Genomic DNA, 15,918 nt, shown 5'->3' with positions numbered 1-15,918 from the left:
AATGTGAGCTAGATTGATCATATCTGGAGAGTATGCATGTTAGTAGTTTAAAAAATATTCTAATGCCATGATTTCAAATGTCATATTATCTATAAGGGCTGTAGTCTGGAAAGGTTTTACCTCAAACTAGGCATGTCTAATGGGGTTTATGACAACCTATGAATTTGCCCCTGAACAGGGTCAACTTGGAGGTCAGTGAATGCTATACAAATTGCATACTACTCAAGCCTGTAATTATCTCTGTTAGAAGTTAATGTGCTGCCGAGTTTAGCAAATTCATGTATAGCTTCAGAAATGACTGTGATAAACTGTGCAGTTATTTGTGTTTGCTCTGAAAAATCACAGATAATGCGATATGATGCTTACAGAGTATTCATTTATCAAATCACCTTGAGAGTTTGTATACTCAGGAAATTAAGAACCTGAATCCTTTCTCATCTAAAGAATATGTCTTAAATAAATTTTCTAATATCTAATATAAATACCATAGATGCAGGCTGGAGAAACTTTCATGATATATTTTATTTGCAATATTGGCAGGAAATACGCAAAATACAAGTTCATGATGTTTTGAATCTCTAGAGCAAGATCATAAAGAATCTATAAGATTTTTGTTGAAGGCAGCATACATTCTTATTTGTTCAGGTATTCTCCAGTACAATTTCAGCACATTATAAACAGTAATTAACTTTGCATTTTTCATGTTAAAGTGTCACTATCATTTCTCTTTTCCCTATGTTTTTCAACTGCAACTCCACTTTTACATACACTAGGTGAACGACTAATTAGTTGCACTGTTAGATGTTCCTAAACCCCATAAAACATAGGAGTACAATAGGAAATGTTTGTGTGAATTAGCATAAGTTTTATCAGTTAGCTGTCTCTAATATAAGCATCTATAAGAATATTACAGGGATAACAACTGTTTATAGTTTTGGACATGATTAAATATCCAAATATTCATATTACCCAAGTGTTAAAATTAAATTTGTGTAGGCGTTTGTGTGTGTGTGTGTATACACACACAAAAAATGTATACTTGTATATATGTGTGTGTATATATATATTATATATACAGTATGCAGATACTAGGGAATATACATTCAATAAAAGCTTAGATGTTAGTTTTAATTTTGTATTTGAGTTAGTACTATCAATAGTTTTTTTTCATCAACACTAGCAGGCCAGCTGCTTGGATCTGAACATTTTTATTTTGAAGAACTTCACATCTGTGTTGAATTTTCTGACTTGTTGCTGTCATATCTTCCTTATGATACAAATCAAAATCACAAATAAAAACAATCCAAGTGTTGTGGGAAGTTTGATTTTGAATCCAAACTTCACATATCAGATTGTCTCTTCTAACATCTGACTTACATTTTCAAAACCTTGAAGATTTACCTTTCATTACTTTATTTATGGACTGATCCACATAGGCAATAAGAATTTTTTTTGTATGACTTCTTTTCATATGTAACTTTTTTTTATAACTTCCCCAAAATCATGTGCTCAATCTTGTCCTCTCTCTCTTTTCCCTTCCTCCCCTTCCCTTCCTCCCCTTCCTCCACCTGAAAAAAGATCACAATCTAAGCATCAGGATAATACACTAACAAGCGTTTGCTACCCAAAGTATAAGCAACATCCTCAAATCCATGTAAAATATCCGGGGTGTGGAGGGAGCACATTTAGACACGAGTGAAAGGAATCCTTTCAGTAGCCCCTAGTGTGCCAGTAGTGTTGACAGCGCATAAAAAGACATTTCTTCAAGAAGTGATCCTTTGTCAAAAAGGTAGACTTAAATATTTTCACACTGAAAAATAAATTATCAGCTAGACTGAGAAACTTGTGACATACTCAGAATGCTTAAAATAGTTTTACCCTGATCTCCTTAGGGAGAGGGGGAGAAATACATTGCAGATAAAGATTTGATGTGGTTTTTTTTACTTGTCAATAACATTCTACAATTAAGGGATGATCTTCTTTACTAGACCTAAAGAGAATTCAAGCTTATATTTGTCATCCATTTGTTAAGGTGCAGAAGATGAAGAGAAGATGAAGACCCTACTGTCACATTTAATTAATAACAAGATTTGAGGGTTGGAGGGACATTGAAATCAACTCACAAGTTAGCTTTTTTCTTTTGAGCAAATGAAATCTCTGTGGAGTGGTTATTCCATTTCAGATCATTTTGTGTTACCTTTCTAGATTATCAAGCTGTTGGATGGAAAACGATCTCAAACGGTAGGAATTTTAATATCAAGTTTGCACCTGGAAATGAAGGATATTCAGCAAGGTAAGTCTTTCCGAACTCTTAATGTATCATATTTACATGGATAATTTTTCAAAGCACCCATCAGAGAATTTCTGAAACTACAGTATAGGCTTTTGCATGTGGTCCTCTTTAGGACCAGAAGAATTACTCTTCCAGTAAAGTAAGTATAGAAGTTCCAGTTAAATAATCTAAAGTGAATTTAGGTCCACGTCTTTGTGTATCTTTTATTTCACATGTCCCTTGTAATCTAGATTTTTCCCAAAGCAGTTTCATATTTCTCCCCTATGATTCCCTCCTTCTTCTTAAGCAAGTCCCCCACTGAAAAAATTCAATAGAGGTTTTATATATAAATCTGTTGGGTTTTGAATATGCAGTCTGTATTTGTTGAATGTTTAAATTTTGCTTCATTAGCAGTATAAAAAGCACATCCAAAACTGAGAATGCAGCTACCATGTGGCAATCAGAAAGATGATGGCATTTTTCAAAGCATCGTGCTACTCAGTGTATAAATTCCACTACTGGTAGAAATTATCTGAGTTTGCCAATATGACAGTAGAGAAATACAGACTTTTCAGAACACTTGGGTAATTCAGATTCTGCTTATGTTCTGCATTTAAAAAGATATTGTTTAGGGATATTGTTTATTTTTTTTTCACATTTAAAAAGAAAAATATTCAACATTTAAAACAACTGCTGGAAGAATTCAAGTTAATGTCTGCTTTTTCCTATTGTTTTCCTTCCATCACATGCAAATACTGGGTAGGGTGCTGAGATGCTGCTGGCATTGATTATTAATTTTAGAAGAGCCTTTGAGCATCTAGGACTGTAAAAGCACAAGGACTTACAGATGGCTCTTGGGGTGCAGGGAAACAACAAGAAGGAATAACTTTGTGCCTGCCAGTATTGTGTAAAAGGTATCAGCATGAGAAGGAAAAAACCTGCCATTATTAAATATTTGAATAATTTGCTGGCAGGAAAGGGAGAGCAGTTAAATTATATGTGTAAAAAAGGGGGTAATATTCTTAAATGCCTTTGAAGACATTTTCGTAACTTCTTACTTTCATGCAATGATGTCCTATAGATAGGTCATTCATGGTGCAAAGTACTGTTGTGGCTTTACAGCCTTGTTCCTAGTAAAATAAAGCATGTGTGACTGTACCATATCTCTACATCTGTCAGTTTGCTGTACTTCTATGACTTTTGAAACTCCCTGGCCAGTTAGCACTAAATTTAACAGAAAAGAAATCTCAAAAATGTTTGGGTGTGTCTACAATAACATTTTAGCTTGGATGTGCATTTCTGAAGCAAATCTGCCAGTTGTCCCTCTACTATATTTTAGTTTGCATTGCATAGCAGTCTCAGAGTGCACAAACATCCTTCAGGATGAAACTAAATCAGATGTGCTCTAGGGGCACACCAGCAGTCTCCAGCCTATCCCGGGCTTTAAAGTCCACAGGATCAGACTAATGTGTAGAGCATGGACATGGATCCTCAGCACCAGCTATTTCTCTCTACAAATCCATTTCTACTGGACTTGACTACTTGTAATTGTAGACATAACTAATTTGGTCCTACAAGTTTAAGAATAAATAAAAGGCTAGTTGAAAAGACACACCAAAATAAGTGCCATCGCTGAAGGAAAGTTTATAATTCATTGCTTTTTCTATTGTGAGCGGTAGCAAATAACTGGCCTGTCACAATGGGTCTTGCTCAAGGCAGCAATAGGATATGCTGCCACTTGCTTATGGAAACAGCTAGGAGATACAAAAGGAATTTTTTTTTTTTTTTTTTTTTTTTTTTTTTTTTAAGTTGCAAGCAATCACAGAATCATAGAATCAGTAAGGTTGGAAGGGACCTCTGGAGATCATCTAGTCCAACCTCCCTGCTCAGCAGGGAGTGATTCTAATCAAGATCTATGGGTAGAGTCTGGGGGAAAAAAATGCCACAATTCACCAGACACAGGGAAAATGACTAGTCTGTAAAGATGGCCTCTAGAAATGTGTGCTGTAATGAACATAACGGTATAGTTATGCTTGTCTCTCTTCCAGTTTACGTTGTTACTATTTATCACCTTGTTTTTTATTTAATTGTTTGATTTCTAAATGGAAAAATAAGAAATCTAACTTCATTTCAAGTTGTTCTGACCATATTTGTTGAAAAGACACATCCAAATGAATTTACTATCTATTTATAATGTGTTGGTTGTTCTATCTTAAGTGGTAGTTATAAAAAAACAGAAAAAATTATCCTCAAATTACTTTTGTGAAGAACTGCTTTATGGATATAAATGCATGCAAAGTTGTAGAGAAGATAAAAGAAGGGAAATTACACGAACACTTACATACTTCTTTAAATACTGTGAAATTCTGCATCTGTAGGATTGCCCTCTCAAATTGTTTTAAGTAACTGGCTTAGCAGCATATTCTTTCAGATAGCTCAGCAGTGGCAACACATGTAAGGGACCATATCTGGCACCCAGATGTTTCGGTTTGCATTTGAAAATGAGCCAGCTGCCACACTTGGAGAAGAGAATCTCCCACAGATGTTTCTTCGAGAGAAGGAGGGACACCCTTTGCAGATAAATTTCCATTCTTGCTATATCTGAGTACAACATAGGGAGAAAACAGCCTAAACCAGAATAATTATTTTGTCAAGCATTGAGGCTTGTGTGATGCAGACAGACATTAAAATTGTCATGCTGCACCTGTCCTAATGCCCTGTTAGTTGGGAGGTGGAAGGGGAATAGCAGAACTAGGTGCTGCAATGTTCTTAGAACACTAACAAATTTTACTGGTGAATCTGCTGGTGAAGAGGGCGATATAGTTTCTACTTAGACCACTAATAATAGTAATAATTTCCTAAGCAGAAGAAACAGATGGGAAACTGTCTATCTGGGCTTCACAGAATCTGTATTTATATTTAAAAATCAAACAGTGCTAATCAAATTGTGCACAAGTTTGAGAGTATTTTCAAGGCTTCTTTCGTATGGTTTTTAAAAAATCTCTTCGTACAAAAGAGACGAAAAATGGAATAAATCAGCCTTTAGGTAAGGAATATACTTTTACCTAAGGAATATACTTTTAGCTCTGCTCAGTTACAGAGGTGACTGCTTTTTCATATCAGCACACTTCTGTATTACTTTTCCTGTGGTAGTTCAGCTGAAGTGTAACAGCTTGAGAAGCAAACTTGTGACTCAAGTGACTACTTGTGACTACTTGTGTGGCTTTGCTGTTAAAATATTACAGCTTACTCCGTGGTGGGGAGGTTCAGTTTTGTTGCTAATTGGGTATGTTGGTTATAAATGTATGTAAAGACCCTCTGTGGGCACTGGTCTCAACTTATTATAGGCCCACATTCCAGTCACCGAAGCCATTCCCGGCATAAGTGGCTAGCAGTAGAAGTATACGATAAAGCAAATAATAGTGCTTTTTTCTGCAGCTTAGGTCATCTCTGCTAGCTTACCATGAGCTACTGAGTTCTCTGTTCAAGAGAAAATTGGCAAAAACAGGGACTAGCATAGATCAAAAGTTTTAGTTTTATCTACTGGGATGTAGATATAACATAGATGCTCCAAAAGAGCATCTATCCCAAATGTCTACCTACCTCTCTGGTGCCTTGATTTTGCAACTAAAATCGAGGGGCAGTAGAAGTTCTGCTTCTTTACAGTTGTGGAAATCGCTCACTAATGCCCCTGATTTTCATCAGGATACATTAACTAGATGTTCTCACATATTTGCATATGTTCTTTGTGACCAAATATAGGAGACATGGTAGTACCACATCCATTCTTTATAGCATATTGCGCACTTTATGGCATATTACTCCTTGCAAAACAGCTGCAGACTTTGCTAGAACATTTACTAAGGCAAATGTTTAATACTCTGGCACTTGTAAAGCTGACAGATCTTATCCTATATGGCAAAGTGATCACTGACACTTGGCCTTAAGACTATTTCTAATGCTGATGTAGTGTTAAAATAGTTCTTTCTTTTCTGGATTTAAGCAATTAAATATAATGTCTGAAACTCGTTTGCTAAATCCAAATAGCAGTGACTAGCCTGTAATACCATGTAAGGTGTATTTATTGTGCATTTCAAGTACTGTTGTGTTCATGAATGATGTGAACTATGTGGCTTCAAAATGTTCAAAACTATCAGAGCTTGAAAAATACTAGAGAAATATATTTGATCACATCTAGGTGGGATTAGAGTGGATTTTGCTACAAAACCTACTATTTTTGCAAATTTGCCTTCATTATTGTGTTTTTCTTCTCACTCCTCAAATATGGAACTTATTTTTAGTATCACAATAAGGATATTCTTATGATGGGCAGTGTAAATACCTATCATGCTACTCTGCATCAAATCTTTTTGCATGGTATTGTATTGTAGGAGGAGACCAAGTAGAAACAACACAATTATAATATTTTTACATGTCAGCCAACCAGTTCAGCAGTGACAGATTGCTTTATTTGTGATTCACCTTCAATTATTAACATACACGAGTAAATAATTGGAAGAATGCAGACAGCAGATTAACATCTTTTAAAATTAACTCACTGATAATATAATCACCCAGACTGATGATCAGTCCGATAAGCATTCTGATTATGCATTATGTTCCTGCTCATTCACTTTGATTTTTGCATATTTTGAAGTATATTGGAAAATAAAATATTCAGATTAAGGTAGATATAACTAGTTGTTTTGAAAGGTAGAGTCTGATGGTGATAGTTAGTCCTCTTAGCTATTTATGTTTTAGTGTTCTCTGCATTTTCTCATATTACAATTGGTAGAAAAAAAGGCAATCAAGACACTGACAAAGGTAAATAATACAGAATATGTTCCCTACTCCCTTAAATTTTGGAGGCTAACTGCATCCCTTGTGAAATCGCACAAAATGCCTGAAATCACATCTAAACCTTAGTGAACGATATCATTGTTAACGCAACACATTTCTTAGGATCTGAAAAACTGTGTTTTATATGTATAATTCAAACTATTCCAAAGCACTCTGCAGATTGTAGCCATGCCCAAAATGTTTGAATCACAACCTGTGTTTTAACTAGACTATGCAGCACAAATAATTTCATGGTTCTTTTCTCTATTGTACTTTGGAAATGCTTCAAGATTAAGAAAAATGCTTTGTAATGTTTCTTGCTTGCACTATATAAAATGAGTTTTATGGGATTTCAACCAAAATATTACCAGGAGGACAGTATAGATTATAAAAAAAATTAAAAAAAACTCTTTTCTGAAATTGTGTGACTTTTCTGTCTACACAGAATATTACATATATGCATTCCTATGCATGAAATACAGAGATAGCTACATACTCATCTCAGAAATTGGGAAACAATTTCCGTTAAAAGTTATTTTCTTTGTTCTGGATAATTTACAACATATGTTTTTGTGAATCTGCCTAGGGCATCTAGTCTGATGTGGGTAGGTTAGCATTAGTGCCAGAGTCTTTTGCTCATGACTTCATGCAGAAGTTGAGTTTTCCTAGTCTTATAAACCCACATTGTGCCCATGGTGCTTCTTTGCATTGTATATTTGAATGTTTTTGAATTGCATGGTAGTTAAATGCTGGGGGGGGGGGGAACTTTAGGTGAATTTAGATCTTCAGATCAATTTGTCTGAAGCAAACTAAAGCAGATTTGATACTTTAGGTAGTTTTGCCAAGCATAGATTTGTCTTTAACAATCATAGTAACTTTCTGGTTGACTAGATCAGTCACAATTTCATCTAATTTTCCCGAAGAGAGGCTTCATTTCTCCATGAAATCAAACCTTACTCAGCAGAATGTACTAGGTAAAACCATCAAGTACTTCCAAGCCAAATAAATGTAACTTTGGAAAGCTCTTTTTCATTTAAATAATGTATTTCTGTTTTATCATAAGGGAGCAGTTAAAATAATTTCTTCACATTACACAGTTTAATTGTCACATTAACTGTTCCAAAACTGCTGAGTATAGGTAGGTTCTGTCAGCAGGACTTAAATCCTGATTTAACTAAAATGTGCTTAGTGTGAACGAGGCTGTATATCAGAGTCAGCCTTAAGAGTGTTGGTATTTAAGGTAGTTAGGAGGAAAGAAGTATCTTTTTCCTATTAAATCTTTAAGATCTACAGTTGTATGTAGAGTGCACACAGTATGCTTTAAATGCTTAGCTTTTCTTTGGTTTATGTTTCCAAAATGACGAAATGATGAGCGTGTGAAAACGTTGGTTCAGTAAGAATCTGGCTTTTACAGTTAAATCCATTTTTAAAAAGTAACTGTGTTAAAAGCCTTTGGTAAAAGTTTATATTTGAGGCAATACCTTTAGTATGTGAAATGCAGTTGGCAAGTATTTTTATGTGTGCCTGCTAGTTTGAACGCATGATGCTGATCTGTTTTTTGTCCTCGCTGACGGTTATTATATCCTAATGGGTGCAACCCTGCACTAATGATCCTTGTGTATATAAATTCTTCTTGTTGTGAGCAGACACCGTAGACCACATAAAAATGTTTGCCTCAATTTCCCTGCAAAAAAGGATCTCAGAAACCAGACTTGGCCAAGTAACAGATTTTTTAAAGGTAGAGGAACCCAATAAAATTACCAGCTTTTCACAGCATGAGTCTACTTCCTTTCGGCATATTGTGAGGTGTAGGTGAAATATTCTAACTGAACTGACAGTGTAGGGAAGACAGCTAACTAGAAAGCAAGATAAAAGTAAAAACCACCAATGATGATTGATATTGTAATAGCTATTAATTGTTTTGGAGCCTCTTTTGTAGATTTATGATACTTCACCTATATTACTAACACTTATGTGAGTCTTGGTATAATGGGATTTAATGCAGTAAAGTGACAATGTTATATTCTCTGTATTAAGAAGAGCATTTTGAAAACTGTATCAAGTTTTTTGTTATTATTTTTAATAATGTTAAAAATACCTGTTTGAAAATTGGTTTTGCTTTTCACAGAAAAATTAAGGCTTTATTCCTTGTAGTTCTAAGGAAAAAGTAAAATAACTGAAGTTTCTTTCATCTAGTGTAATGGATTCTTTTTCAGCTGCCCAAACTCAAGTTAATATATACAACATTCTGTGCAAGTATTGTGCGTGCTGTATTTTAAGAAGAATATGAAGAATAATACTAAGACATCTCTGAGTCTGGGGATAGCTTCCAACTTTCCAAAATTAAAGCTTGGTTTTTTTCCATAGTTTTACACTTTTTCATTTTTGTCTCATGCTGCAATATTTACGATGCTAAATTTGATCACTTTGAATGAAAAAATATGTAAGGACAAAGATAAAGATAATAAAATACATGGAAATGGAACACAGGAGTCGGCTGTGGATTTTGGCAGTACTCAGACTTTTTGGAAGTCTGTTTCTTTCTGTATTAACATTTTAATATGTCAAACTGTCATTGAGTTGAGTCATATGAGTAGATCTTTAGCTGGCAGCTGGTCTGCATGGGCATTGCCAATAATAGCTGGACTGGTCCTATAGCAGATGGGTCAGAAAATATTTCCTTGGTAGTTTTCTAAAAATATTTAGTTGTCCCAAAAGATAAAATAAGTCATATTAGTGTCTCTTAACACTGATTATCATTAAATCTGTTAAAAACGTGTTAACACATCAAATTGTATTTTATTATTTCAATCTGAAATGTTCGGGCTTTAGTGAATAGTTTAACATGTCACTTCAGTGTTAACTTGTTATAACTGCTGTTAAGTACAGAAAAGTAGATCAGAGAGTTCAGCATAAAGGAAACATTTTGTGATTTTAGGGGCTTTCTTTTGTCTGGCTGAAAATATCAGACATACAGATATTGGTTTGCATATTAGTATGTTCTCTTTTTTAAACTATTAGCTATCATTAAAACAGTACTGTACTTAAAAGATCTACTGTTACGTTACGTGTTTTCGCATTTCTATTATGAGTTAAAGTTATCTTGTGTACGTTGCCTTTGTAGTAACTCTGATTTGCTTCCTCGCAAGTCAGTCTACCAAGATGTACTGAAAAAGGGGCATGTTGTAGAAGTAAATGGAAAGGCCCAGCTGTGAAATATGGAATGACAGGAATAAAATGACAGATAGTTCTCTTCGCAAATAGATTTCACAGTATCCCAAAATAGAATGGAAGTGAAACTGACCTAAATATATGTATTTTAAAGTCATAATAATTAAATTTATTAGGCTGTGAAAACATTTTTTCCAACAGATTTTCCAGTCCCTCAGGTTCTTTTAAAATTTGATTGGATAGTACAGCAGATAATGGAATTCAGGCAGCAGCCTCGCAAGGGCAAACACGTGATCTAATAGATGCAGTCCCTGATGATTTTTCTTTAAGCAGAGACTTGTGACTAGTTCAGTTGTTCAGTTTTCATATTCGGTTAAGGATTTGGGTTTTTTAAATCTTCAAAAGGGATAAAAATAGATGCAGATATTGCTTTTTTCCCCACTGATACAGCCTCTCTCTGTATAATCCTTTTCTTCTCACCAAGGTGTAATGTCAACAGATGGAATCATAATTGACAGGCAAAATTTTAAAGCATTCTAAATGTCACTGGTCCTTTTAATAAAATTAATTAGCCTGCCACAGGGAAAATTTACTAGCCTGCTGGTTAATTTCACAATGTAAAATCGTGGGTAGGTGGGAGAGTGGGCGAAAGCTTATTACTTTTAAATAATTATTTAAAGATGTGTGCGCCTTACCGCTTTCAAACATGGATTACAAATACAGCAAGAGCTTTTAAAGTCTTCTAAATTCACATGTAGTTAAGCCTCCGTGCATAAAGGTGAAGAAATCTAATACAGCTGAAATTAAAAGTTATCACGTCCCAGCTAACGATGGTTTAGTGGTTATGTGGAAAGTTGCTAAGGGCTTTAATCTTGATCCTTCTGGCATTAATGTTCCCAGTAACATTTTAATGTAAGTGGGTAGGTTGGAAATTCTGCCCAGTAGTGTTAAGAATCATGATGAAATGCAGGTTTCAGAAAAATTAAAGATCCTAAGTTCTTTATCCTATGCCATTGTGCACTGCTTAGCTTACTGGAATTTAACATTTCAGAGCATTAAGAGAACTGTGAGACAGCATTAGAGAGCACCAGGAACCAACTCTATTTAGTTTTCAAAAGCAGTCCCAATACATTTCCTAAATTGTAGTGGGACTTGCAAATGTTGGAAACACATGGTGCCATAATCCACAGTGCCATATAGTTTGGAAATAAGGAAGGAAACATTCTGAGACTTTTCATCTGTGGTAAAGAAGCATCAATAATCGTTGGATAGTACAGTTTAGGTATCTCTATATGAGATTTAAAGGTTTTTGTTTGGAAATCTTGAGGTGGTAGTTTTCTAGTGGATAAAACTAGTTTGTGAAGATACCTTTAAAAATCTGTGACATAATCTGACTTTCCTTGCAAGTTTGTCTGCCTGTCTGCTTCCCAAGATTGCCAGCCCCAAGATGACCTGGTGTTCCGGTATTTGTATCTGCCTGATCTCCCGTGCACACAGGCTAATCTAAATGGCCTAACTCTCAATTCCTTGCTATCTAGTCTTCCAAGCTACCTTAAAGTCTGGACTATTCACTCTCTGGTATGTGGTGCTGTCATGTTCTTCTGGCTGGCCTACAACACAGGCTGCTGAGCACCTGGCAGGTCATATCCTTGACTGCCCAATACACTGGAGAATAAAAGAACTCCATTCCCCTGACATGTAGTAAGTGTAGTAAGTGAATGCTGTAATTTCAAGTCAGGACAAAAATAAAATGTTGAATATGTTAAAGTATTAATTGGATATAAATATTTCTTTCAGCTATCTCAGATCTTTTTGATATGTTTCACAGAAAACAGTTGAACTCAAAGTGTGTTTTCTAGCATCTAATTTATGGTTGTATCCTATGCAGCTATATTGTGTGTTGATGACTCGGTGGTAGATCTGGAAACACTGGAAGCACTGTATGAAAATGTAAGTATGTTGAGATAAAGCTGTGGTTAGTCAGCACTGAGTTCAGAATGACAGATAAGCAATTAATAAAATTTTGCTTTATGTTTTTATTTTAGACTGGAGATATTTTATAGAAAAAATATTTAAGGAACGTAACAATAATAAAATGGCTATCATCCAAAGATATCTATTGAGATGCATATTTCTCTTATATCTCAGTTCTTAAAATCAAATTTAAACTAGTAGAGTGCATTTGGAATCAGGTTAAAATGTAGGAAAAGAGGCAACATACAGTAGTGTTCTCTCCTGAACTGCCTGAAAAATACTGACCTTACTGAGGTTTTTACTCTTTTATCAATATCCCATAATGCTTAGGCAGAACTCATTTTTGCTTAATTTGTGTCTTGAACATGGGTTCTTTTCAGATATTCATTATTTCTAATTTTCTAAGGCCTCTTGTGGACTAAGATAAGTTTTTCTCATTCAAGATATATAAGTGGCTAAAGCAATTACTTCAGGCACTGTGCATTGCGGTCCCTACCCGAGTTGCTGTGTAGAGTGAGAACGTTTCAGTTGTACACCTGTAGATAGAATTCATGGAGTGAGTCCGTGTGAATCTGGTTGCATGCAAAGCGTTAAGGACACATTTACACTTAGCTGTAGAAACCTCTCAGCTGCCTCTCTGACCTAAGCTGAGTCCTGAAGCACCTTGTAGCTATATTTCTTTGGTGCTGTGCTCTCCAAGGATGGTTCATTTTGAGGCCAGGGCTGGTGAATCTGAATGATACCGCAGTGCACTGTAAGAATTTACCAGCTTAGGTGAATGCTAGCTCCTGGATCTTTATGCCTCACTTCTTTGCATGGTCTAAATGTGCCCCAAATAAAAATATAACTGTGATCTGCTGACAGACAAGTAAATTAGTGATTTATTAATTTGTTATAAATTAGTCATTTATTAATTTATATTAATTCACTCAGAGAGCACAAAAGGATGAACTGGAAAAAATCAAGCAACATTACCAGACTTCAAAAGAGGAGGAACTGAAGTTCCTGGATAAACCAGAACAGTAAGCTTTTGTGTTATTTTATTATTATATATTTTTTGGTAATATTTTATCATTATGTAGTCTATCACTTTGCTGATAGGTTAGAGAGGCTCAGGATACATAATTTTTGCTAGCTAACTTTTAACTTCTTTTCTGTATTTCAAGGCATAATATAAAGCTTGCCTTTATCACATAACATTTTGATATATTATAGATAATACTAGATCAGCTTGGACCACCGGAACTGGTTAAATATATAGCCTTGAATCAGTAAAAAAAAACCATTCTGTTCCCATTTCCTTATTCTTCTGTTGGAACCTTAAGGCTAAACTAGTGTATCATAAACCAGGGCCAGACTGATTTTGGTTACATGGAAGAACTACACAAACAGAAGGTTTTGGTGAGCCTGTAACCAAGACACGATGTGCTCTAGCAGTGCTGCCTGCAGACCTACAGGCTCGTTCCAGATTTCCTCTCCCTTGACTCTTGTAGGCAGTGACACATGTTAAGATAAAAATGTAAAAATGTTTTTAGGTATTGCTCCTGCTGTTGCAATACGCCGTAGACCAACATGAAGGTCATAGAAATCCCTGAAAAGAGTGATAACCTGTATTTTATTATAATGTATATGTTTGATTCTTTATTTACACCTGCCTGTGGCATCTGTCTTCTGCTTTGCTACACTTCTCCCTTTGTACTTCCATCCTCTCCTCCTTTTCCTGCCCTGAAGCCCCTCTGCCACCTCGCTTTCTTTTCTCTGTTGTCTGTTTTTGTCATTTCTGCTATCGTCAGCATAAGAAAGCGTAGGAAGAGGAGACAACGAAGCGAGAGAGGTAGAATCTAATTGCCTGATGTCAGAAGTAGTATGTGTTTCTACCTTTTTTCCCCCATTTGGAGGCTGATGGTGATGAAGAACAGATTTTTTTTTTTCTCTTTCCATAAGGCAGCCAAATACTTGTTGCTGACAGCTGAATGTGGTTCATTGGGGAATAGGTTAATGCTGGGAGATGAGACTGTCATCCCAGGAGCAAGACTTAAGAACGTGAATATCCCTAAAGTGGACGTATTGGCTTGTTCATGCCTCCCATGTCCATGTTTTCACTGCCTTCGCTTGGAGCACAAGAATACACTGAGTGGCTAGTTCATGTTTTCCAGAGTTGAAGCTTTGTTTTGCTGTATAACTGAGTGAAATAAATGTAAATATATTTTATATTCAGGAAAATACGAATTGTATAGAGCTTGTGTAGAGTTATAAAAGGTTGTTCCAGTTCTGTAAATTACAGTGGAGTGAGGCTGATCTTCATTAAACACAAGGTCAGACTTATCATATCATTGTTCGGCAATTAAAATTGAAGAACTGTAAATATAGTAACTATGCCTAGTCATTCGGAGTGAAATAGCAGTATCAAAGAAAAATACTCTTTATCAGATGTTCTCTGGGTAAGTCTTAATTATCTTATTATATTATATTATAATTATATATATATATATATAATATTATATATTGATTCTTGATATAATATTGATATAATATATATAATATTATATATATATAAAAATATTATTGTTATATTAAAATACATTAATTAAGAAAACTGGCTTTGTAAAATGTTGCTTCAAAGTGAGACAATATACTGATGATGCACTTGTATAATTTTTATTGGTCCTTCAAAATTATGTCCTTTCTGAAAATCCAGTAGGTCAGGTGCTGCTGGTATTGTTGTCTAGGTCAGCTTCAATAAATGCAGTACTGGAGATCTGTTGAAAGTCTAATATTCCTGTTAACTCAGAAAAGATTAAAAACAGAAAAGTGCTAAATTTGTACATGTGATTAAAGTTAATTGCTACAGGGCATAAGCCTACACAAACAAAACCATTTGTAAAAAGTGATTGCAAATACTGATGATAGATGTTCATATACCAAAACCATTAGCTTGAATTCACTGAAGTCTAAAGGAAACTTTTGCCAGTTTTTATGTTTGGGATTTCCAAACAAAAAGAAAGCTTTGCTGGTATTATTAAGGCTCTTCTGCACAAGTGATTTTGATTTGTTTGGCTGCCATGTCATATTTGCTGTTGTTAGCATAAAATGAAAATATATCTCAGCAACATGACAATATCCCCTTTGATTATGCTTTGTGATAACAGTTGTTAAAATGCTAATATTCATTAACACGATAAAGCTTTTTATATGCAAAACTGGCCACAACTTGGGGCTTTGCTAGTAGAATGCAGATGTTTAAGCTAGTTTCCAAGAAGTGTCTTTTAGCTGTAATACAATCTCTGTGAAGTTCTTCCTACTATGAAAGAAATATTAATGAAGGAAATGGTGGCACAATATGGTACTGAACTTTTCTCTTCTGTATGTAATTGGAATTCAGGAAGCAGAGAGCTACTGATATTTGCAAACAAAATATGACTTTTTTTTCTGAGTAATGTCATTTTCTTTCTAAACGTGATATTCTTGGAATGTTGTGGATGCATGTGAACTGGTAAATTGTTTACCTTCGTAGAATCAGCCTTCTTTGTCTGTCTTCTGAATATGTTCTCACTGTTATACAAACATCATGGACATATGTCTGAATTGAAAATACTCTGAAATCCTTTATTACAAGATTCTGTTAGGATAAAAGACTTCTCAAGTAAATGTACTTTTTATTT

General features: G+C 34.9%; 1 protein-coding gene across 1 annotated transcript in view; it reads left to right on the top strand.

Annotated features, from left to right (window-relative positions):
• Positions 1-15,918, top strand: part of FMN1 (formin 1) — a 141,663-nt gene that overhangs the window by 59,011 nt on the left and 66,734 nt on the right. Inside the window, exons 6-8 of the mRNA XM_062577077.1 lie at positions 2,206-2,293; positions 12,171-12,232; positions 13,190-13,278. Coding sequence (XP_062433061.1) covers positions 2,206-2,293; positions 12,171-12,232; positions 13,190-13,278 — 239 coding nt within the window. The remainder of the gene's footprint in view (positions 1-2,205; positions 2,294-12,170; positions 12,233-13,189; positions 13,279-15,918) is intronic.

This window comes from Rhea pennata, chromosome 5, assembly GCF_028389875.1.
Source record: "Rhea pennata isolate bPtePen1 chromosome 5, bPtePen1.pri, whole genome shotgun sequence".
Lineage (NCBI taxonomy): Eukaryota > Metazoa > Chordata > Aves > Rheiformes > Rheidae > Rhea > Rhea pennata.
Note: the sequence above shows the minus strand (reverse complement) of the source record. Positions and strands in the feature narration are given on the sequence as shown.